A 26131-nucleotide genomic window follows, 5' to 3' on the forward strand; every position below is an offset into this window, starting at 1 on the left:
TGAAATATCCAATGTTTTCCTGCTAGTATCTGAAACAAGATAAGGAGGTCTATTCCCACTTCTTTTTTTTCTTAAGATTTTATTTATTTATTTGAGAGAGATAGAGAGTGAGAGAGAGCGAGCACAGATAGGGAGGAGGGGCAGAGGGAAAGGGAGAGGCATACTTCCTGCTGAGCAGGGAGCCAGATGTGGGACTCTACCCTAGGACCCTGGAATCATGACCTGAGCCAAAGGCAGACGCTTAACTGACTGAGCCACCCAGGTGGCCTTCTTTTTCTTTTTTAAAAAGATTTATTTATTTGAGAGAGACAGGGAGTACATGTGCAAGCACAAGTTGGAGGAGGAGCAGAGGGAGACAGAATCTTAAACTCCCCACTGAGCATGGAGCCCAATTTGGGACTTGATCTCACAACCGTGGGATCATGACCTGAGCCAAAATCAAGAGTTGGAAGCTTAACCAACTGAGCCACCCATATGCCCCTCTCACTTCTAATTAATATTGTATTAGAAGTCCAAGTCAGGGTAGTAAGGCATTAAAAAATAAAATAAAAGGTTACAAGAGAAAAAAACAGAAAGGAAGAAGTAACATTTTCTCTATTCACAGATGACATGACTGTTGAAAAAAACCTAAGAAATCAACAAAGAAACAATTAGAAATAATAAGTGAATTTAGAAAAGTGACATGATATAAAGGAAATATTAAGAACCCAATTTATTTATCTGTATTAATAGTAAGAAAACAAGACGATTTTCTTTAGTGGGGGCGCAGAGGGAGAGAATCTTAAGCAGGCTCCATGGCCTGCAAGGAGCCTGATGTAGGGCTTGATCTTACAAGCCTGAAATCATGACCTGAGCTAAAATCAAGAGTGAGACATTTACCTAAATGAGCCACCCAGGCATCCCATTTTTAAGTCCTATTTACAACAGCATGAAAAAACAAAATACACTAGGATCAATTTAATAAAAATGTCCAAGGCCTCCAACCTAAAAACTTCAAGAATGCTGACAAAGAATGAAGACAAATAAATGGAGATTTAACTATATTCATGGGTTAGAAGATAATAGTAGTAAGACATCAATTCTCTCCGAATTGATTTACAGATTTATCACACTCCCAATCATAATCCAAATAGTTTTAGAAATTAATAGTATGGTTCTAAAATGTACAATTTTTAAAAAGAAGTAATAATTTAATAATAATTCATTTTTAAAAAGAAAAATAAAGAGGTCTTACATTATCTGACCTCAAAGAATGTCATATTGGTATATGAACAGACCAAAAGATAATGGAGTAGGATAGAGTATCCAAAAAGAGACATATATGATCAGTTGATTTTTGACAAAGGTGCCAAAGCAATTCAGTAAGGAAATAAGATAGGGAGTAACCAAAACTCTCATACATTTCTGGCAGTAATAAAAAATGGTGCAATCACTTTGGGAAAAGCTTTAATAGTTTCATCAATGGATGCTAAAGGATGAAAGTCTAATGAGTAATAGAGTATTTTCATAATCTCAAAATGTCTCCCCACAAATTACATATTAGTTATAGAGGGAAAAAATCTGGAAAGCACCTTCCTTAACCAAGACAAACTGATACAATGTGCCTCCTGATTGGATATTCTAAGGAAGACTCAATGTCATCAACATGGTATTCCTGCTAAAAAGGCTCAACCTAAATCCAATCCAAAGAAAACAAGAAACAAACACAACTGAGTGATAGTCTACAAAATGACTACTCACATGTTCTTAAAAAATGTCAAGATCAAGAAAGATAAGGAAAGGTTGAGGAATCATTCCAGACTAAAGGAGACTAAAGACACATGAAATGCAATGCATGAGCATGAACTGGTCAGGGATGGAGGTTGGGGATAACAGTGGGACACCTATAAGGGACATTACGGAAGTATTAGATGGATAAGTATATCTGAAAAGGGCTTGTGGTTTAAAATAATGCAGCAGTGCTCAGGGCAGTCTGGGGTCTCCAAGATACTTCAAGGGAGCCTACCAAGTCAGTTTGTTTTATAACACCACTTAGATAAGAATTTGTCTTTTTATTCTTTTTTAAGATTTTATTTATTCATGAGAGACACTGAGAGAGGCAGAGACACAGACAGAGGGAGAAGAAGGCCTCCTGTGGGGAGCCTGACACAGGACTCCATCCTAGGACCCTGGGATCATGACCTGAGCCAAAGGCAGACACTCAATCACTGAGCCACCCAGGAGCCCTTTTTATTCTTATTCTCTTACAAGTCTACATGAAGTTTTCCAGAGGCTACACGACTTCTGATATAATAAGAGACTGGATACAGAAGCAGATATGATCAACTGCCTTCTATTTAGCCAAAAATTAAAGAGATTTAGAAAACTTTATACAAAACAGTGCCACTTGACGTATGGCGGTTATTTCATGGAAATGCATCTATGTGATTGAGTTACAAGCTGACCTAGCTGCTTTTTTCCATGGAACTATATTACATGAAAGAAAACTAACAATCCAAGTAAAGTGACTCAGACATCATGGTTATGACAGATATCTTCTGAAAAATGAATGAAGTCAGTATGTCATTTTGAAGGAAAACAACTGACATTTGTTCCCAATGATAAAAGCAAATTTTTAACTTTAAATTTTGTTGTTAAGCAAAAATTAGAATTTTAAAACTTCTACCTGCCACTCTAATCTTGACACCTTCCCGATACTTAGAAGATTTTTCTAATGATAGTGATAGTAATATTAACAAATATGGAGGGGTTTTTTTGGATACTGTATAATAAAATTTCAACATTAGGAAGATATGCAGAACTCAGGAAACCAGTAGTTTTCAAGTGACCAATGCATCGGTAAAAAAAAAACAAAACATGCATGGATAAAAGATCGATTCAAAAAGCAAGATATAACAATCGATTTGAATGTAACAGAATGCAAAACATTAGCTGATATGGTTTCAGAGTCTATAATGCAATCACCTTTAAGAAAGAACTACTTGTCAATTTGGGATATGAGATCAAAATAGACCACGTGCAAATATCAGAAAAAGCTATTAAAATACTACTCTCCTTTCCAAAAACATCTATGTGAGGTCCAATTTTCTTCCTATATTTCACAGAAAACAAGTCTCAAGAGATTAAACACAGAAGCAGATATGAGAATCTAGCTGTCTTCCACAAAGCTTGACATTAAAGAAACTCATAAAAATGCAAAAGTAAAGAAAAATATTATTTTTTCAAACCTTTATAAAAATTTACTGCCTATCTGGGCAGCCGAGGTGGCTCAGTGGTTTAGCGCCTGCCTTCGGCCCAGCACGTAATCCTGGAGACCCAAATCAAGTCCCACATCAGGCTCCCTGCATGGAGTCTGCTTCTCCCTCTGCCTGTGTCTCTACTTCTCTCTCTCTCCTCTCTGTGTTTCTCATGAATAAATAAAATCTAAAAAATAAAATAAAATAAAAAATTTACTGCATATCTATATGAACATTTAAAATAATTATTCTCGGGCAGCCCAGGTGGCTCAGCGGTTTAGCACCGCCATCACCCCAGGGTGTGATCCTGGAGACCCGGGATCGAGTCCCATGTCGGGCTCTCCTCATGGAGCCTGATTCTCCCTCTGCCTGTGTCTCTGCCTCTCTCTCTCTCTCTCTCTGTGTCTCTGATGAATAAGTAAATAAAATCTTAAAATAAAACAATAAAATAAAATAATTATTCTCTTTATGAGCTGGGTCTTTTATTAACTCTCAATCTCCTAAATGTGTTACTAGATACATATTTAAGTAAATTAAAGTGAACCAAATTAGTACTGCTTCTTAATTGTATATCATACTTTTAAAACACATGCTCTGGGGTGTCATCAAACAATAATTTGTACTCACTGGCATAGAAAATAAAATAAGATATATGAAATACTAACTATTCAATTTTGGAAGGAATGAACATTTATGCTAGAGCCATATACTACCACTATTTATTCATAGAAAGATCAACACAAGGTATTTAGGATCTATATAAGGAAAGTAATAATAAACTATAATAGGGATCCCTGGGTGGCGCAGCGGTTTGGCGCCTGCCTTTGGCCCAGGGCGCGATCCTGGAGACCTGGGATCGAATCCCACGTCGGGCTCCCGGTGCATGGAGCCTGCTTCTCCCTCTGCCTGTGTCTCTGCCTCTCTCTCTCTCTCTCTCTCTCTCTGTGACTATCGTAAATAAATAAAAATTAAAAAAAAAAATCAATAAAGAAAAATAAACTATAATAAATCTGAACTCCAGTATTGAGTCACTACTGACTTCAAAATTACAGGTACAAAGTCTTCTCATCAAAATAATTTCTATATTTTTCCAATATTAATTTTAAATATTAATTGCATTCCAAACATTAATATGACCTTTGAGTTCTCCTGGAAATCACCCCCCTCTTGCCAAAACAGCCACTCTCCTGATTATGTATTTATCTTCCCATGCCTTCCTCCAGCATTAACTTTTCATTTAATTTATCTCACCTATTTGCTCACTAAAGAATAAACATATGCCTCATGCTTTAAGGAATTCAGAGTCTAGGTAGGGAAACAAATGTAAACTAATCATTTAAGTTACCCATTTGAGGAATATAAGTGGGCGCACAAAAGGAAGCTTCTAATTCTGAGTAGAAAAGTCAAGAAAAACTTCACCAGGGATCCCTGGGTGGCGCAGCAGTTTGGTGCCTGCCTTTGGCCCAGGGCTGGATCCTGGAGACCCGGGATCGAATCCCACGTCGGGCTCCCGGTGCATGGAGCCTGCTTCTCCCTCTGCCTATGTCTCTGCCTCTCTCTCTCTCTCTCTCTCTCTCTTTCTGTGACTATCATAAATAAATAAAAATTAAAAAAAAAAAAAAAAAAGAAAAGCTTCACCAAAAAAGTCTGAATTGAGTTTTAAGAATAAGTAGTGTTTACTAAGTAAGAGCAAGGTGCACGGGAGAAGGTGCCCTCTATTAATTTCAAACAAAAAACATTATTGCCAAGGGACACAGGTGAGAAAACTGAATAATTCCAGCAACTAAAGATGTGGCTGGCACTTAAAGTCAGGAGATGAGGTAAGAAACGTAAGGGGGAACCAAATCATGTTGAAAAATATGAAATTTATAACCTAAGCCAAAGGAACTAGAGTTGATAACTTCTCTTATCATTATGATTACTGTTGCTGTTATTCACACATCTCTGTATCTATGCCCTTTGACAGTGCCCCTTACTATATAGTGACTCCAGCCTTGGCCACATACATGACTTCCTTTGGTCAATTTAGTGGAGTGCTCATATCTACTTCTTTCTCCTGCAGCCCTTGCTCCTGACATGAGAACAAGCCCCAGCTAGCCAACAGAAAGGTGCGCAGCTATGTAAAACAGAGCCAAGTAGTCCCCACTTGAAGTTACTCTAGATTAGCTGACAGCCAGCTGACTCTGGGACACATGAGCAAGTTCAACCAAAACCAAAAGAATGACGCAGTCAATCTGTAGCCTATAATATGCCACTGAGGTTTTGTAAGTGCTTGGAAGAGATAGAATATAAGAGATAAATGAAACCGGAACTGAAGCTTACCATAGGGTTTAAGCAGGTGTCACATGGCCAATATGTTTTTTAATGAATGGAAAATAGACTGCAGATTAACAGTGGAGGCAAAAGTTTAAGAAAGAAACCATAATGTTCGAATTAGTGCCGAAAGGGGTGAAAAAGACATCTGAAATGCAGTACTGGTGCTAGAACTTGAAGAAGTTAAAACTTCATGAAGTTGAAAACTAATGCACTAATTAGACATATTCAATGAAGAAGGAAAATTTCAGGATGAATCCCACACTTACTGCACGAATAATTACAGATGTAATCAACTTAAATTTAAAATAGTTTAAAAGAAATGTTAGGAAACTTTTTAGATCTCTATTTTTGTTGAAGATAGAAAAATCACTTTAGAAAATGGTACTTTAATACTGAAAGACAAAAGCCATTTTTACATATTTTCACAGGGATAACAAATAGAAATCAAAATTTTAAGTTATCTTTGAAAAAAATTAAATCTACCCAAATTAATCACTGAAACATGCTGACTAAGCAGAATCCAATTACCTAGAAATAAAGACAGCACTGATCTTTCTGAAATGGGCATCCTAGATTAAAAGCAATGGGTTTTGAATTAAATCTTTCCCCTACTTTTCATTTTCAGCTCCTATCATTTTGTAAAAGTTTATATTTCACCTTGTAATCTGAAACAGCTTAGGTGGAGGATACAATTAAAAATTCTATGAAGATTTGTGAAAATAAATGAATTAACATTTCCTTTATACTAGTGTATAATTATGCTATAATTATACTAGTGTATAATTCAGAGCCATAAATCTAAGCCATCTTATTCACTAAGGAAATGTGGTATGTATACTGATAGACACACATGTGAATACAATCTTAGTCAAAAATAAAATACATATCATTTGTGAAAACTGATATATAGTGAAGCAGTAAGGGATTAAAATAGTGAAAAGGTAAGGACATTAAAAGTCTATTTTGGGGATCCCTGGGTGGCTCAGCGGTTTGGCGCCTGACTTTGGCCCAGGGCGCGATCCTGGAGTCCTGGGATCGAGTCCCACGTTGGGCTCCCGGCATGCAGCCTGCTTCTCCCTCCTCCTGTGTCTCTGCCTCTCTGCCTCTCTCTCTCTCTCTATCATAAATCAATCAATCAATCAATCAATCAATCAATCTTTAAAAAAAAAATAAAAGTCTATTTTTCCAAAGAAAATCAAAATAACTTGAATGCTTGAAATAAGAGGAGAAGTGACAAGGACATGAGAAAAAAGATCATTACAAAATTATATTTCCAGACTGAAGTGGTTAAAAACTATTATATTCGATACCCATTTCTACTTATCTCTATGAACTAGATTTGTTCAGGTACCAGTAGTTGAAGAACCAGGTATAGAAGCTAGAATGCAAGAATACTTAAACGAAACTTATTTACCACAAATTCTTCTGCTACTATTATGGATATAGAAAAGAATACAAATCATCTAGAAAAAGAAGTATACACCCACACCCCTATCATAGTTCAGATGGATGAAAAGTCTGAGAACTTGCCTCTTTTTCAGTGTCTCTAGAGATACATGTCCACTGGTTCTCCTTCACACTGTATGCCCAGAAGTCAGCAAGATCTTGTGTTCCATCCCAGCCACCAAACAAATAAACGGTCTCTATGAAAATTAGAAAAATATGTATAAAAAAAACCCTTAAGGATAAAATTTAAGTATACGCACACAGACCTAGCCATTGTTTCTAAGAGCACTTAAGAAGGCACATCTAAATAAACTTAAAAGTGAAATTTGTAAATGAGTTAACATTTCAAAAATATATACTAGACAAGTTATCTCCTACACAAGGTATATGGAAAGGCTGCTGCAGGACCACTACTTTGAGAGACTTATACAAATAACTAAGAGATACTGCCCAACATTCTTTCATTGGTCTTTGGTAGGTAAAGAGAGTATGTATTTTCTCAAGTATCCAGAGTGAATCTGATGTGCTGCCAGTTTAGGAGTCTGTGTTAGGCCATGAAAGGTTTACATTTAGCAGTTTCTTAGCAATGCAGCTTCAGACTGTTAAAAAAAAAAAAAAAAATCCCAAAGGAATAGATGGTCTAAAATAGAACATAAATATACCTAGCTATTTCTGAAAAAAACTTCACATTAAAACCGTTTTCCCTCTATTACAGTATCAAAAACAATGGTTAAAACTAGCTATGAGTTAAAGTTAGACACCTTAAGAATAAGGTGATGTACAGCTTTGGCATTCCCATGGAAACTGGGGAAATCTTTTCCAAACATGTTATGGTAGGTTTAACTCCTCAGAAATCAACCTTTAAGTCATTCTAGGTATTTTAGAAATTTGGTTTCTTCTAATTCTGAAATGTCTCTGATATCCATGGACTGTCTCACTGCAACAAAACGGATTTCCTGCCCTGTGAACAGTGAAAATCTTTATACATAACACTGTGTATCATCCACCTCCTTCTTTATTAACAATGCCTTTCCTTTCTTCCAATTATCTTCTCCCTTTTATTTTTTATTCTTTTAAATTTTTATTTATTTATGATAGTCACACAGAGAGAGAGAGAGAGAGAGAGAGAGAGAGGCAGAGACACACGCAGAGGGATAAGCAGGCCCCATGCACCGGAAGCCCGACGTGGGATTCGATCCCGGGTCTCCAGGATCACCCCCTGGGCCAAAGGCAGGCACTAAACTGCTGCGCCACCCAGGGATCCCCTCTTCTCCCTTTTAAATGTCTTATGTCTACTGGTTACACAAGTCTACCAATTATTTTTTTAAAGTTATGACATTTTTTCTTTCTTTTTTTTATTTTTAAGGATTTTATTTGAGAGAGAGAGAGAGAGAGAGAGAGAGAACGAGTGGGAGGAGGGGCAGAGGGAGAAGCAGTCTCTCCACTGAGCCAGGATCCAGACATGGGGCTCAATCCCAGGACCCTGAGATTCATGAAATAGCCGAAGTCAGATGCTTAACCAACTGAACCACCCAGGCACCCCTCTTTCTTTTCTTTTTTTTTTTTTTTAAATAAACTCTACACCCAATGAGGGACTTGAAATCATGACTTTGAGCTCAAGAGTCACATGGTCTACTGACTGAACCAGCCAGGTGCCCTTTCTTAAAAAATTAAGACGTACAGGAACATTATAAAGCTATCTACTCCCTAACTAGCATGACCTAGGCCTATATATGTTGAGGCTGTCATCTAAGTTAGATCCCACCACGAAGAGTTACAATTCAAAGTGTACTCAGAAATACTGTAACACCATGAAGAAAATCCTTGCCATTCATAGAGTTGGACAGTCTTCTAAGAGATTTTTGTCGTATTTTCATATAATTTTATATTTATTTATTTATTTTAAAGATTTTATTTATTCATGAGAGACACAGAGAAAGAGAGAGGCAGAGACACAGGCAGAAGGAGAAGCAGGCTCCACGCAGGGAGCCCGATGTGGGACTCAATCCCAGGTCTCCAGGATCATGCCCTGGGCTGAAGGTGGTGCTAAATCACTGAGCCAACCGGGCTGCCCATTTTCATATAATTTTAAACTCTAAGTGAAATGTCCCATTCTATGCCTCAGAAGCTACAGAAATCAAAACAATTCTTCTGGGTAAGAGCATATAATTGGAATAGGATGGAGTTCTAGTGCTAACTGGGTAATCAAATCAAATAAATACAGGCCACATAACCTTCCTGGGTCTTAGTTTTCTCACTTACAAAACTCTTAGTATTTTGGTGTAGTTCTCCAGATAGAAGTTACATGAAAACATTCTGAAGGCTATGAAGCACAAACAGCATTTTTACCTTTAAACTTACAAAAATAAAATATACTCTGTAGTTACTAAGTGCCACAGATGCAATAAAAACAGCATTATTGTATCCAATGCCATGTCTAACTCAGTACCTAGAACATTTCTGGCTCTGCACAAATGTGAAATAACAGCAATTATTTTAAACTGTTAAAAAACTATCAAAGGTAATCCATTATCATTAGTTAAGTAACATTGTTTCCCAGATGGCATGCAGTAATACCAGATACTTCAAGTTTTACAGGGAAAAAAAATTAAAGAATTTTCATCTGGCTTAAAAATTATTTGCCAAGGCCTCAACTGTAAAGACAATTAACCCTGTTAAATTCTGAAGCCAGGAGAGGAAGAGGTAATATAACTAAAATAGCAATAGCAATTGACCTTTTGTTTTATAGTGTTTCTGGGTACCCTCTGGATAAGGTTACCCTGGTTCATTAACTTTAATAACCCTTCCTCTTGGGCTCTGGGTTCTCAATGTTCTTTCTGAAAAGCAGGTCTCTTTGTACGCATAAATTCTCACAGCAAAGAAAACCCACATTTCCACAACAGCCTCATTGATAGCTGTGCAAAATAAAATCTGGCAGAGAGCAAGCATCCCAATGGAATTAATCCAAGATGTCATTCTTGTCTGTGAATGCTTTGTAGTCCCAGTTGAAGTTTAATAGTAAAATTGAATGAATCGGATGGAAACAGGACCTTTTGACATACCTGAATAAAATGCATGACAAAATTTTAATTAAGTCATCTAATCATTTAAGCTATCATTCAGAGACGAAATATTATCTAGAAATAAACAGAGGCTGAAGTATTATTTTATGCATAAAGGATATCAAAATTTTTAAAGATTACAGAAATAATTGGAGAGAACTGTAATAAGAATTAAGAAAACAGAAAAAAGAAAACACTATTTGCAACAGGGTCCATTCTCACGCTTATCGGTTATGTAACAATTCACGTACATCCCGGGCAGTACAGTCCTCCTCAAGCAGCAGCCCTTGCTCTATGTTTTTTTCTTAAAGGAGTACAGGCTATTGCAACTTCATTTCTCCTGGCACTCAGAGGAATGTTCAGTCCATCAGCGCTAGTCTGGACTGACAAGGTATTTTACAGAATAAAAAGAAAGAAGATAGTTCCTATCCTCAAGAAGCTTACAATCCAGTCAAGAATATAACATAAGTACATAAATCACTATATTGTAGAGTGGACTAAATGCCAACAGAAAGGTAAAAAGCAACACCTGAGTTCAAAAGAGAGAAGAGAATATACCTGAAGGGACTCTGACCTATGCATCAGAAGGTGGCTCTGGGGGCACCTGGGTGCACATGCAGTTACACATCAGACTCTTGATTTCTGCTGAGGTCATGATCTCAGAGGTCATGAGACTGAGTCCCATTTAGGGCTCCATGCTGAGTGTGGAGTCTGCTTGAGATTATCTCCCTCTCCCTCTGCCCCTTGCCCCCGCTCACATCCATCCTCTTTTTGTCTTCTCTCTCTCTCAATAAATAAATCTAAAAAAATAAGAAGAGGAAGAAGGAGGAGGAGGAGGCAGTGGAAGCAGCAGTGGCTCTGTTGGTAGAATGGGAGAAAGAGAGGAGAACTTTTCAAGCAGGGTAAAAAGTATAACAAAGGAACAGAGGCAGAAAAACACATGAGAAATGTTTTGTTGTTGTTGTTGTTTTGCTTTTTGTTTTTTTAGAAATGTTTTGAAACACAGGACTCTAAGGTAGATCTCAGACAGAACTACAGCTCTACCACCACAGCTGTGTAACAACCATTGGGGTCCTTAACTGGTATCCTCACGTCCAAATGGCATACCACAGCACCTAGCTCATAAAGCAACTATGAGAATTAAATTATATAATACAAGCAAAGTGGTTAAAACCGTGTGATGAGTAAATGCACTGTTCAATTTAAAAGAACACAAAAAGTACCAGGTTGAGATGAGGTTAAAAGGACAGGTAGTGGCCAGATCGTGGAAGGGGTTAAATGACAATATTAAGGTTTTGAACTCAATTCCACAGACCATGGAGTAGCTTGAGAAGATTCCAAGCAGAGATGTAACAAGGGAAGCTCTGAATGTGCAGCACCATAGGACTCGACCAAGAAGGAGAAGCCAGCAAGAAAGTGGGATTGGAAGTAAAGTGACCAATAATAGCCTATGTTCAAAACGTCAAACCAACTTTATTACGAGATTAAATGAATCAATCATCAATCAATCAGTCATATCTGAGGTCACAAAACTAAAATTCAACCAAACTAACTCTACAGCTGCTTACTATCTGCATACCAATATACACATATATATTAGAAATAAAGTAGAAATATTAACACATCAGTATCTTTACACCATTCTGCACAAAGAAGAAGTCCAATTGCAAGATCTATCCTTCTACTCTGATTCTTAAGGGTGAATCAGACTGTGCTGACTAAATAATCCTCCACAAGATGGCACACTATTTTCATAATTAAATCCATGTTTCCACTTTGAAACAATATAGAATGCACACACCGTACATTCAGATGGCATAGGCCCAACCTTAAACAAAATTTATGCACCAAAAAGAAGGGGTAAGAGAAGAGTTAACAGGATAATGAAGGAGGTTAACTTAATTCTTAGTTTAATATAGTCAGCTAGAGAAAAACAAATGAGACGGAAAAAAAGTTTTAAGAAACAGTAATTTATACTCAAGATAAAAATGAAACCCCTGGGTGAAAGGAAAAAAAAAAAAAAAAAAAGAAACCCCTGGGTGGCTCAATGGTTTAGCACCTTCCTTTGGCCCAGGGCATGATCCTGGAGACCTGGGATCGAGTCCCACATCAGGCTCCCTGCATGGAGCCTGCTTCTCCCTCTGCCTGTGTCTCTGCCTCTCTCTCTCCTCTGGGTCTTTCATGAATAAATAAATAAAATCGTAAAAAAAAAAAAAAAAGGTATCTTAACGTTCTGCAGTAATTCCCAAAATACGGCATTAAAACAAAAGTGCACTGAAACTCCAGAAATACTCCACGGTTTACAACAAAAATCAAACATATAACTCCCCCACCTCAACACACACACACACACACACAGAGAGAGAGAGAGAGAGAGAGAGAGAGAGAGCGCTAGCTAGAAGGGGCTGCACATTACTTTTAGATTACTAATTTGATCTATGCAGCAGCCTCCCTTCCCTCATGTGTCACTAACTCTGTTTATATTAAACCTGTGGAAAAAATATATATATTAAACCTGTGGCTAATGTCTATTTTCTCTGCTACTTGGTTATTATGGCTGGTAACATTTAACTTCTGCAATGAAGGGAAGAAGTACTTTTGTGCTTCTTTTATTTTAAAATGTATAATTTTTTTTTTAAATGTATAATTTTTAAAATAATTTGCTTTCCATTGCAAATTTGCTTTCCTCACCTGTTTGAACATCAATAACCATCTGATGGCCCCCTCTCATTCCTGGTCGGTTATCTTCTCCATCACCTAAAGAAGAGACAAGTATTCTCTTTAAAAAGAATAACTGGAAATAGAGAGTAACTGCATTTGTAAGTCTGCAATGAGTAGTAAAATTAACACACATTTACTCTTTCAATATTAAAAACAAGTAAAAAGACTCAAAAGAAATAAATGTAACTATGTTTATAATGACCTTGCTCTTTTTTCCAATGCTTTCAGGCTATATTAATGCAACAGAAACTATTTTCAATGTATTTATGACCAGTGCCATAAAACAGCAAGGATGCAGGATAGTACAAAAAACATAAGACAAAAAATTCTATAAAATACTGGAGTGATAGGGACGCCTGGGTGGCTCAGCAGTTGGGCATCTGCCATCAGCCCAGGGCGTGATCCTGGAGACCCGGGATTGAGTCCTGCGTCAGGCTCCCTGCATGGAGCCTGCTTCTCCCTCTGCCTGTGTCTCTGCCTCTCTCTCTCATGAATAAATAAATAAAATACTGGAGTGACAAAGTGAAGGTGGTAAGCAGTTACAGAATTAGATCTCAGGTCTCTATTTCAGGAATCCCTAATTAATATAATGAGCAGTTTTAAAGGTCATACAACTAAGCTATTAAAAACCAACATGTTATCAAGTTTTCTACTAATTTATATTACCACATAACTTACAAACCATTTTGAGTACTGACTGAGAAGTGTAAGACTTACTTCCCTTTGATTCCTATTTCCAACATGGAGCTTACTGTTAAGCAGGTGGTTTGAAATATAATCACAGAAACTTCAAAACTTCTGTAGAACTATTGTTCAACTTTACTGAATCTTACTTTATACCAAATCTTATATAAACAAAGATATACCTTCATTTCAATGGTTCAACAGGTTGCAGGATTCTAATGTCTGTCTTGATATAAACCAGAAAACCAAAGGTTTTCTTTATAATTCTCCTATTACTTGAAATATATTACTTCTAGCTACCAACTTTCTCTATCTCAGCTTTTTCCTGTATAAAATAGAGATCATCTAAGTTTTTACTAATTCCGCTGCGGTACTATGAAAAAGACTGAAATGTCAGTTCTTATATGGAGAAAATAACATGCAAACCTGAAGTATTCATTCCATTACTAACTTTACTACTGTATTTAGAGGCTATTCATTCAGAAGTTCTCCACAAATTCTTTCTCCTTTCCAATAGTTAGGTTAATATTTTGCAGCTCATTATCACTGAAGTTTTATCTTTTTCTTCCTTCTTCCCCCTGGTCAGTACTGCCACTTTCAAGAATAGACTAAGACAATAAAATAAATTTATTGTCAATATGTTTGCATTTTATATATTTAACCCATTAGTTTTCAAATACACAATTACAATCTGCTACAGCATGTGTTTTTCTGACAAAAATGACCTCAAAAATGACTGACAAAACAGAAATTATGGAGGTTCATAAGCAATTTTCTCTAGTGTATTAACATTTAACACTATCAGGGGAGAGCTTTCTCCCAATTAAAGAGAAGTGTTGGGGATCCTTGGGTGGCTCAGTGGTTTAGGGCCTGACTTTGGCCCAGGGCATGATCCTGGAGTCCTGGGATCGTGTCCCACGTTGGGCTCCCTGCATGGAGCCTGCTTCTCCCTCTGCCTGTGTCTCTGCCTCCCTCTCTATCTATCTCTCTCTGTGTCTCTCATGAATAAAATCTTAAAAAAAAAGAGAGAGAAGTGCTTAGCAATTTATAAAGATTGTCAGAAAAAAGCCGACAGTCTGCCACTGAACTACTTTCCTTTAATGCAAGTAACTGGACTGTTGCTACACTTTCCACTATACTCACCATCTGGCAAAGCAGTGAGTCAAGATAAAGAAGTGACAAATACTTTCCCCTCTATGAAAAACAATGAATTAATGAAGAAGACTATGCTCTGGATCAGATTTTAAGTTTTGATAAATACCCTCTAAGGACTACAATGCAAAGCAGGAAGCTTGAGTCCCAGAGTTTAAGGCTCCAAACTCACTGTGATGCTCAATATAAATGCCTATAGAGTTAACTGTACTAGTATTTATTTTTATTAGAGTTACTACACTAGTTCCATTAGTATCTGCTTAAAAAGTTCCATAGATTTAGAATGTTATGCCCCATTTCTACTCTTCTCATAAGCTCTGTTCACACTTTAGTGAGCAATTCTGCAGAACTGAAGGTTTATCAGGAACATATATGGCATTACAACACTAAGCCTGTAATTTTATAGTACCTCTATAAAAGTAGCTTATGATGGTATTCTGTGCAAAAACTACCCAGCCTTCTGTTTGTAGTGGTAAAACAAAAAGGTTTGAAAGAAAAGTTTAATATAGTAAACTAATTCTGCCATCTAGTTAAGGAAACGGTCTTTTCTTAAACACTTGCGTTTCCCTAAGAACTGTAAAATCTGGGTTACCTTGGGGGAAAAATGAAACTGACACATTAAAGCAAAAGCACTCACAACCTAGAAAAGGCTTACCTTTGGTGCTTTTTGGAATGATCTGACTCCATCGTGGCTTATATTCCTGCTGACTGATGTACTGATTAAACAAACCATCTGCAAATATCAAAGAATGAGAAAGAATTATTTATATTTTAACTAGCTTATACTTTTTATCATAGCAAAAAAGACAAAAAGCTGACATTAAGGGAAATTACTAATACGTCACTAATACGCTAGTAATAGTACATTTTCAGAAAACATGTCACTTCAGTTTTCACTGCTATCTCAAATATAAAGTATTAGTTGACACAACCATGTCAACAAATTGTTTTAGTGGCAGACTATACTAAATTTACTATGTGTTCCCCATTTCTGTCACTACTAATATAAGAAAGCTAGAGAAGAAAATGAGTGCCTCAACAACCTTGGTCTGGGCCCTTATATCTTCAGAAAAAACAAAAGTAATTGTTTAAAGTGAAAATTACACTTTTACATAATTTTGAGTACAAAACCACAGAGATAAAAGTACTAGTACTAGTATAGTTACATAGTTATTGAATAGTTACAAAATGTTAAAATTCATTCTGTCTTAGTTAAGACACACTAAATATGATTTAACTCACAAAACAGTATTATGAACTAGGCATTATCATCTCCATTTTACAGATGGGGAAATGTGTGTTTAGAGAAATTAAGGAATTTACCAAAATCATGCAGCTCTTTTTTTTTTTTTTTTTTTTTAATCATGCAGCTCTTAAGTGGTAGGCAGAGACTCATGTTTCACTCTGATTTACTTCTGAATTTATTTCATCAATAAATTCATAATCTATTTCTTATGAGGAGTTGTTAAACTAGCTGCCATAGTGTTATGGAAATTGAACTCCCCATATATAACCATTTCATCCCAAATAATTATCAAGCCCTAATCCTATGCCCCTCAACAAAGATTAGTTTAAGAATGGTGTGGAACCCAATTCTGACTAATGTATCTGATGTTTCCTTTGCTTCTAAATAGACATACAAAGAATAAAAATCTCCTTTTATTCTGGAAATTTTCTTATCTGTATGCAATGTACATAACTGCTACAGCTAATTTGTAGAGGTGTGAGAATGAAGTCAATTCAATAATGATGACAATGTAGAGATAAGAAAAGAAACTGGATCACAGAATCAACCAACCATGAAATCTACCTCTGGACTTCCTGTTATATCATAAAATAATATATTCTTACTTTTCAAATAAGGGTTTTCTCTTACATGAATCCACATAGATTATAACTTATAAAGACAACTTTCCTATAGATTCTATTATTTGGCTCCGATCTCAATCTGAAAAAACATTTTCCCTTTTGCTTCATTAAGTCTCTGAACATAAGTACTTTTCCAAAGAATTTATAAGTAAAACTATCTGTTCTCTATGACCTATTCACCTGTCAAACACTGTGTAATGCACAGACATCTCCCTGATTTCTCTCTTTTCTAGGTGATTATTAAGCTCAACTGCAACCACACCCTTAAGGTTTCAAGTCTTTTCAGATGGTTTTAACTGAAAACTTCCACACTTTCCTCTAGTTGTTTTTTTCCTTTGCCTTTAGGACTTAAAAATTCTTGCAAGAAGAAAATTTACCTATTCAACAACACATGAAAAAAACCCCAAGACTTTGGAAAACAAAGCTTGCCATACCCGATCATTCTACTACATATTAAAACAAATCCAACATTAAAGGATAAAACTAAAAGAGCTGAAAAAATTATTTACGATTTATTTTTTTATTTTTTATTTTAACATTTATTTATTTATTTATTATTTATGTTAGACATAGAGAGAGAGAGAGGCAGAGACATAGGAGGAGGGAGAAGCAGGCTCCAGGCTAGGAGCCCAACGCAGGACTCGATCCCGCGATCAAGTCCCCAGGATCGCGCCCTGGGCCAAAGGCAGGCGCCAAACCACTGAGCCACCCAGGGATCCCCTATTTACAATTTAAAGGAAACAATGTTATCTCCTTCTTAAATGAAGACCCTTTGGTTACTGTGGCTCAAGTTTACTATTTATTTATTTATATTTTTAAAGACTTTATTTATTCATGAGAAACACAGAGAGAGTTGGAGAGAGGCAGAGAGAGACACAGGCAGAGGGAGAAGCAGACTCCATGCAGGGAGCCCAACATGGAACTGGATTCCAGGTCTCCAGGATCAGGTTCTGGGCTGAAGGTGGTGCTAAACCGCTGAGCCACCAGGGCTGCCCTAAAGTTTACTTTTTATGTTTCATTTCTTCTCTGAAATGCTGGTTTGCCACTACTCCAGGTTACTTACTTATGAGAAGCATTCCTGTTGGTTGGAGTGACTCTGTATAAGCAATGGCTTGAGAAGCTAGCTGTTCTATCAAAAACAAAAAACAAAAAACAAACACCTCCTCTTTTGAAAGAAATCATGGTTTAACACAAGACAAAAGCTAGAAATCTATAAATTCCATCCTTCTCAAGTCCTTCTACACTCTCAACTGTCCAACCCTATTATTAGCTTCTTGACATGGATTCATGTTATAATATTAAATCATCTAACTACTCCAAACAAAAAATATTATAACAACTTTAAAAAATATGTATTTGTACTTTATTGAGAAACATGATATATTAAAGATGACTCTCATTTAATCTATTCTAATATGCATTATTGCCTCTTGCCAGGGAAACTGGGTTATCAATAAATAGTCCAGACTGATCTGGAGTAGGTTACATGGAGTAGCTACTTTCAATGAAATAACATGCTTTAAGAACCTTCTTTTATATCTTCAAAAAGAAAAGTAATAATGCAAATGCTTATTAAAGCTCTGGTAAAATAGTAATACTACAGTAATACTACAAGTTACAGAAACTTTCTTTTTTTTTAAGATTTTATTTATTTTTTATCTTTTCTTTCTTTTTTTAAATTTTTATTTATTTACGATAGTCACAGAGAGAGAGAGAGAGAGAGAGAGAGAGAGAGAGGCAGAGACATAGGCAGAGAGAGAAGCAGGCTCCATGTACTGGGAGCCCGACGTGGGATTCGATCCCGGGTCTCCAGGATCGCGCCCTGGGCCAAAGGCAGGCGCCAAACTGCTGCGCCACCCAGGGATCCCAAGATTTTATTTATTTATTTTAGAGAGCGAGAGTGAAAGCACGCGAGCAGGAGGAGGGGAAGAGGGAGAGAGAGAATCTCAAGCAGACTGTGCTGAGTGTGGAACGTGATGCAGGGCTTGATCTCGTGACCCTGAGATTATGACCTGAAGTGAAACCAAGAATCAGCCACTCAACCAACTGAGCCACACAGATGCCCTGAAACTTTATATTTTAACAGGACAAGTTTAATTTCTAGAAATCAAACAGTCACAAGCTTGAAATCCCTTGAAACAATCAATAAAAATGCTGCAAGATTAGAGCAGGGTAAAGATTTTTTCAAAATACACTGCTATCAGTAACTTGTTTTAATTTAAAAGAATTCCCTTGTAAGATCTAAAAGTAAATGAAAAGTTAATACCTCTGAATCCTAAAGTTTCACCATGTTCCCTATATTTCTAATTCTTGAAAGACCTTCCTAATAATAAGCCTTTTGTTTTGGTATTCCTACTTGTAGACATTTTATATGATTCAGCAAAAAAAAAAAAAAAAAAGTGGGCTCTCTATTGAAATAATTGCATTCTCGTCTACAAAAACATAACAACACCCATTACACTGTTTTGAAAATCTCAAAGACAAATTAAAAAGTGAGGCATTTAAACATTTCTGTGAACTATTTAAGTTTAAAAATTACTTCTAGGGATCCCTGGGTGGCGCAGCGGTTTGGCGCCTGCCTTTGGCCCAGGGCGGGATCCTGGAGACCCGGGATCGAATCCCACGTCGGGCTCCTGGTGCATGGAGCCTGCTTCTCCCTCTGCCTGTGTCTCTGCCTCTCTCTATCTCTCTCTCTGTGACTATCATAAAAAAAAAATAAATAAATAAAAATAAAAATTACTTCTAAAAAAAGAAAATCTAGGGATTCCTGGGTGGCGCAGCGGTTTGGCGCCTGCCTTTGGCCCAGGGCGCAATCCTGGAGACCCGGGATCGAATCCCACATCGGGCTCCCGGTGCATGGAGCCTGCTTCTCTCTCTGCCTCTCTCTCTTTCTCTCTCTGTGACTATCATAAATAAATAAAAAATTTAAAAAAATAAAAATAAAAAGAAAAAATAAATAAAAAAAGAAATTCTATGTTTTAAGAGGAAGTTAGGCAGTTGCTAGTATTTCTATTTCTGACAAACATCTAAAGCAGGAAATCAGAAGAGCCTGATAAAAGTAAAACTATCCAAAAGAAATGAAAATATCACTTAGGAGAAAGCATGCTAAGATCCAGTTGCTAACAATATTCAAACTATTTAAAGTCTCTAGGTCCAATACCACCGCATTTTTTTCGCCTATGATTAAGACTATAATAAACACATTTCATACAGTCCTAAGAAGGCACAAGCTGTTCTTGTCTAATAGTGAATACTCTCCTAAAAAGTACACGATACAAAATGAAACTTAGGAAGTTTTTACCAAGAGAAAAAAAAAAGTTCAAATGTCATCTAAGATTTAAAAAAAAAAGAAAGAAAAAAAGGAGCATATATTATAGTACTATAACCTAATATCTGAACTTCTATCAAACTCATTTCTCTCAAAACAGAGATGAAAAGGCTGCCTAGGCAGTTAAGGTCCAACTTTTGATTTTGATCTCAGAGTCATGAGATCAAGCCCCCGCCCCCAGTCAGGCTCCAACAATGGATGTGGATCCTACTCAAGATTCTCTCCCTCTGCCCCCTGCTTGCAGCATGTGCACTCACCCTCTCTCTTTCAAGAAGGAGGAGGAGGAGGAGTAGAAGAAATCTTAAAGGATATATGCTTAAGGCAAAAGAAAAATGATCTTAAATATAAGATCAAAGATGCAAATACTAATGTAGAATGAAAAAATTAGTAAATATTTGGGTAAAATTACTAAACACCAGCTGAATAGAGTAAGAATAGTAATATTTTATAGGGCATTAAAATACGGTATCAAAATAATGGACAATGATAGCATATCAGTTGGAAGGTGACTAGATGGGAGTCAAAAGTCCATTAAGTCCTAGTACAGAAAAGGGAAAAGGCACTGATTAATTTTGTTAAATATGCATACTTGCTGTAATTTCTAGACTAATCATATAGTCTCAATAATGTTGCTTCCAAACAGAAAGAAAAAAAAATGAAAAGATTAAAAAGTTTTAAGAGACAACAACCAACAATAAAATAAAATATGTGACAAAGTGTATGTAGTAAAATGGTAAGATTAAACCTATATATTTACCACTAATTCAACCATGCAAATGAAATAAATGCTCAAATCAAAAGAAGGCACTTTTTTTGAACTAAGTTTATAAGATTTTTTTTTAAAGGATAAAGAATGGTTGAAAATAAAAGGTAAAAAAAGATACATATGCAAATACCAAATGAAAGCTTAATGTAAGACAATTTATACCTTCAAGCGAAAACACTACTAGAGATAACACATTTCATAATGACAGAAGATTTAATTCAAAATTAAAGAATTTAAATTGTGTATATATCTAGAAACATGGCCTCAAAATATTTATTTGTATTTTTATTTTTTTAAACGATTTTATTTATTCATGAGAGACAGAGAGAGAGAGGCAGAGACACAGGCAGAGGGAGAAGCAGGCTCCATGCAGGGAGCCTGACGTGGGACTCGATCCAAGGTCTCCAGGATCACACCCTGGGCTGCAGGGGGCGCTAAACCACTGCACCACCGGGGCTGCCCTGGCTTCAAAATATTTAAAGCAAAATTGGACAAACTAGTAATAGAGGTAAGCAATTCCAAAATCACAGTGGCAAATGTTAAGATATTTTAATTAGTACCTGAGAGAATCTGACAGAAAATCACTACTGGAAAAGAAAATTTATAGAACATGATTAGCAAACTGGACCAACTGAGCCTATACAGAAAGCTGCCTCAACAAATAAAGAATTCATATTCTGTCAAAGTATGAATGTTTACAAAAATTTTAAAAATCAGACCATATAGTAAGTCTCATCAAATTTCAAGGAACTAGAATCCTATAGAATATGAACTCTAGGGATATCTGGGTGGCTTAGTGGTTTAGAGTCTGCCTTTGCCTCAGGTCGTGGGCCTGGGATCAAGTCCCACATTTGGCTCTCCGGTGGGAAGCCTACTTCTCCCTCTGCCTATGTCTCTGCTTCTCTCTCTGTGTCTCTCGTGAATAAATAAATAATATCTTTAAAAAAAATTATAAACTCTAAGCATTATGCATTCATGCTAGAAATATGCAATGACAACAAATTAAAAAAAAGAAATCTGAAATTTGGAAATTTATTTAATTTGGAAATTAAAAACAAGACTACATTTCCATATAACTACGGCTCACAAAAGAGCTAGATTATTTCATAAATTGTTGAACTGGACAAAAATGAAAATACTTCATAGCACAGCTAAAAAAATGAGTAGAGGGGAATATATATCCTTAAATGCATATATGGGAAAATAAATCTGGAAATTAACATGTCAAGCATCCACCCTATTAAGTCACAAAGACAGCAAATTAATTCCAAAGAGACAAGGAATACAACTAGAGTGATCAGTTGAAGACATTACAAGTAACAAAAAGAATCAACAAACCGGAAATTGGCTTCCTCAAAAGACCTATAAACTTAATAAACATCTGGTGACAGAGCAATGTGGGGAAAAAAAAGAATTAATAAATGAGAGATAGAAGGAACGAAAAGACATTTCAAGAATCTTGAAAACATTAAACAAGGGGTATTAGGTATATTTTCACGCCTACAAGTTTGAAATTTTAAGTGAATCTGACAAATTCCTAGAAAACGGTATTTTGTTAAAAGCTGAACCAACCAAATAACAACCCTGAATAGTCCTTCATTTATTTTTATTTTTATTTTTTTTAATTTTTTATTTATTTATGATAGTCACAGAGAGAGAGAGGCAGAGACATAGGCAGAGGGAGAAGCAGGCTCCATGCACCAGAAGCCTGATGTGGGACTCGATCCTGGGTCTCCAGGATCGCACCCTGGGCCAAAGGCAGGCGCCAAACCGCTGCGCCACCCAGGGATCCCTAGTCCTACATTTAAATAAGTAGAATTGATATACAAAAATACCTCTCCCAACCAACTTCTAAGCACAGATAGCATGACAAATTCTAGCAAGCATATGAGAAAAGAATTCAAATCTTAAACAAACACAGATTGTCGGAAGAAAAGCTAACTCTTCAACCCATTATGTGAGATCAGCGTAATGATACTAAACCTGAAGAAAAAGGTAAAAGAAAAAGGACAAGGCCAATCTTACTAATGTAAATATAGTTGAAAGAATTTAGTCCATCTAAATCTAAAATAGACCCCCCCCCCGCAAAAATATATATATGAGAAAGGTAAGTTTATCTGAGAAATGAAAATTAAGTAGATCTGAGGTTTAACATTAGTAAACCAATCACTATGATTTCGCATACTAATAGAATTTAGGAGAAAAAAATCGTATCACAAAAGAGTAAAAAATGGTAAAATTCAATAGTCACTTATAAACTCTTAGCAATCTAGGAATCTGATACAGGATCTCCAAAACCCCAGATCAAATAACATATTTCACAATGAAATGTTGAAAGCATTTCTTTTGAGATCATGAACTAAATAAGGATATCCACTATCATGATGTCATCTCACCTTTGTACTAAATATTCTGCCCAAAAGATTAAGCACCAGAGAACAAAACAAAGCATAGGGTTGGAGAGAAAAGTGTCATTATGAATATGTATTTTAAACTGAGCAGAAATGAAACACAACATAGCAAAATTTGCGGCACACAGCTAGCAGTGTTTAAGTCACCAGGTAGATGACACTACTCCACTTGCCTATACTAACACTTGTCATAGGTTTTCCGTAAGCTCTTCTTTCGGGTTTAGCTCTTAACTCAGGTCAATGAAATCTGAAACTATCTCTGAGGGGAGAGAGGCTGTCCTGACAAGACCTCCCACAGGCCCAGACCACCCAGACCTTTGGAGCTAAACCCCCAACCTGCACAGAAGGACTGTGGCGTGGCCTCTGGAATGACCAACAATGACCTTTACCTCATTATATTACTGAAAGCTCCTCTGGTGTGCCTCAGCCTCATTTACATAACACACAATGTATATGTAGGCATGTTTCTCTAAGGCACATGCTTGACGTTATGCCCGCCTCTACACATGATGACAAGGCTTCCCAATCTAAATGTTCATCCTAACCCTAAACAAAAGGAACCCATTCAACCCTCTCGGGGAGTCACAGCGATGGAATTGTGATTCCTTCTTTGCTGCAAATAAAAGTTTTCTTTGTGCAACAACTCAACTTGATGCAGTTTCTGACTTACCAAGGAGTGAATTCCTGTTGGCTCGGTTACATTTAGAGGGTAACTCTTTACCACCAAATGCTTGTACTAGTAAAGAAAGATCTCAAACTAAAGGCCTCAGCTTTCATTTTTAAGAAACTAGAAAAAGAAGAACCAATTAAAGCTGCATTATGTAGAGAAAAGGAAATGATAAAGGTAGAAATCAGTGAAATAGAAGAAAAAGAAACAGAAGGACAAAACAAAGAAACCAACCATCACCAATTTCAAGAATAAGATGACATAAAGATGTCATAAAGATATGAACTTTATACCAATAAATTCACCATTTTAGATGAAATAAGAATATTCCTTGAAAGATGCAAACTACCAAAACTCACTCGAGAAGATATACAAGCCATAAACAGCCCTATAGCTATTAGCAATATTAAATCTGTAGTTAAAAACCTTGCCACAAAGGTAACTTTAATAAGACTTGATATCTCACTTAAGAAAATGCAGAGAGGGAAATAACCACAGAATTAACAACCACCAGATGAACCATGGGGTATGAAGAAATGATAGAAGTGGAGAAAGAAAGAAGAGGGAGAAGAGGAGGGAAAAGTGGGAAGGAAATAAAGACCTTCGGTTGAAACTTTAGGACTTTATCCTATGATAAAGTGGAGAAAGAAATGATAGAAGTGGAGAAAGAAAGAAGAGGGAGAAGAGGAGGGAAAAGTGGGAAGGAAATAAAGACCTTCGGTTGAAACTTTAAACTTTATCCCTCTCCCTCATCTCACAAAAGCAAACTTTAAAGAAGAAGTAAGATAAACACTGCAAAGGGAGGTTAGTTTTTTTTTTTTTTTCTTTTAATATTTCCTGTTCCTGGGTGATTACTTTTGCCCATCATCACTGGATTCTACCTTTTCCCCCTGGCACTATCAGGGAGAAAGTAGCAACAACTGGCCCAGAAATCACCTGTAATGAAATTAAATACAAATGTAGGGATGTTTCTTTCTTTTTTTCTTTTTAATGATTTATTAATCATAAGAGACACACACAGAGAGAGAAAGAGAGAGAGAAAGGCAGAGACACAGGCAGAGGGAGAAGCAGGCTCCTCGCAGGGAGCCGGATGTGGGACTCGATCCCAGGTCTCCAGGATCATGACCTGAGCCCAAAGGCAGACGCTTAACTACCTGAGTCACCCAGGTATTCCGGTAGGGATGTTTCTAACAAATAGGAAGCCTATTAGAGACACTTTCTCTCAAATATCTCAAATATGCATATTTGAAGAATATACTATAAGTAAGATACACTAAGCATAATCTTTGTTTCTTCCATAAGATGCTTCATAGAAGATGCTTTTGATTCCTTAGGCTTTCCTACTTAGCAAACAGGAACTTCTTGCCCTTCTCTGCTATGTTTTTAGTGGAGCAGAAACCAAAAAACTCTGCAGTGTTTACTTCCTTATTTGTTCAACAAATCATCATCAGTGAAGTCAGCAGCAAACCGAACAACCCTGAAAGGAATGTTTATTAACTAAACACTGCTCCAAGCCAGTTGAGGAGTACAAGAAATATGACTTGGCTCTAAGTCTCAAGAACAGAGTTACTACCAATTTCTCCTAAAACTTGGGCCCCCTTCCTAGACCCAGAAAGGTTAAGTCTCCACAGTATCAAAGTTGCACATGATTTTAACAGTTCTTCTTAAATAAGTATATGCATAAAGACACAGTTTTTAAATATAACTGTTTCTAGCCTAGTAATAGTGTAAAATTGCCAGTGGTTTTTGTTATTTACCTAAAAAAATATTACATGCTTTAAGATAAAGATCTGAAACAAAACTATGAAAATACTTGTGACTTCCTCATCATATAAGGTTAAAAAATATAGAATTAATTCTTAGAAATGGCAAATATGGGGATCCCTGGGTGGCGCAGCAGTTTAGCGCCTGCCTTTGGCCCAGGGCGCGATCCTGGAGACCCAGGATCGAATCCCACGTTGGGTTCCCGGTGCATGGGGCCTGCTTCTCCCTCTGCCTGTGTCTCTGCCTCTCTCTCTCTCTCTCTCTCTCTCTGACTATCATAAAAAAAAAAAAAAAGGCAAATATTCATTTATATGTTCATTGGTGGCATTTTAATGGTTTGGGAAGAGATTAATAATTATATATACTCTATTTATTTATACTCCAAAGTTTACTCTATTTCAAACATAGTAATCATTTATTTGCAAATTACCAATTAAATAAGCAGTAACAATGTATAAGGCTGAGAGGCAGGTTTGTTATTACAAAGGAATAGAGCCAGTAGCAATTCATTTTAAGCTAATTTAAAACTTATAGACTGGGATCCCTGGGTGGCTCAGTGGTTTGGCACCTGCCTTTGGCCCAGGGTGTAATCCTGGAGTCCCAGGATTGAGTCCTGCATCGGGCTCCCTGCATGGAGCCTGCTCCTCCCTCTGCCTGTCGCTCTGCCTCTCTCTCTCTTGAATAAATAAAATCTTAAAACAAAAAAACA

The 26131-nt window shown here is 36.6% G+C and overlaps 1 protein-coding gene across 13 annotated transcripts in view; it reads right to left on the reverse strand.

Moving 5' to 3' along the window:
• Nucleotides 1–26131, reverse strand: part of MKLN1 (muskelin 1) — a 326298-nt gene that overhangs the window by 56521 nt on the left and 243646 nt on the right. For all 13 annotated transcript variants that reach the window (XM_025471680.3, XM_025471681.3, XM_035698604.2 and 10 more), the window contains 3 exons: nt 15273–15350; nt 12752–12817; nt 7083–7195 (listed from right to left, as the gene is read on the reverse strand). In XM_025471680.3, the coding sequence (XP_025327465.1) occupies nt 7083–7195; nt 12752–12817; nt 15273–15350 (257 nt within the window). The remainder of the gene's footprint in view (nt 1–7082; nt 7196–12751; nt 12818–15272; nt 15351–26131) is intronic.

The sequence above is a fragment of the Canis lupus genome, chromosome 14, assembly GCF_003254725.2.
Source record: "Canis lupus dingo isolate Sandy chromosome 14, ASM325472v2, whole genome shotgun sequence".
Classification (NCBI taxonomy): domain Eukaryota; kingdom Metazoa; phylum Chordata; class Mammalia; order Carnivora; family Canidae; genus Canis; species Canis lupus.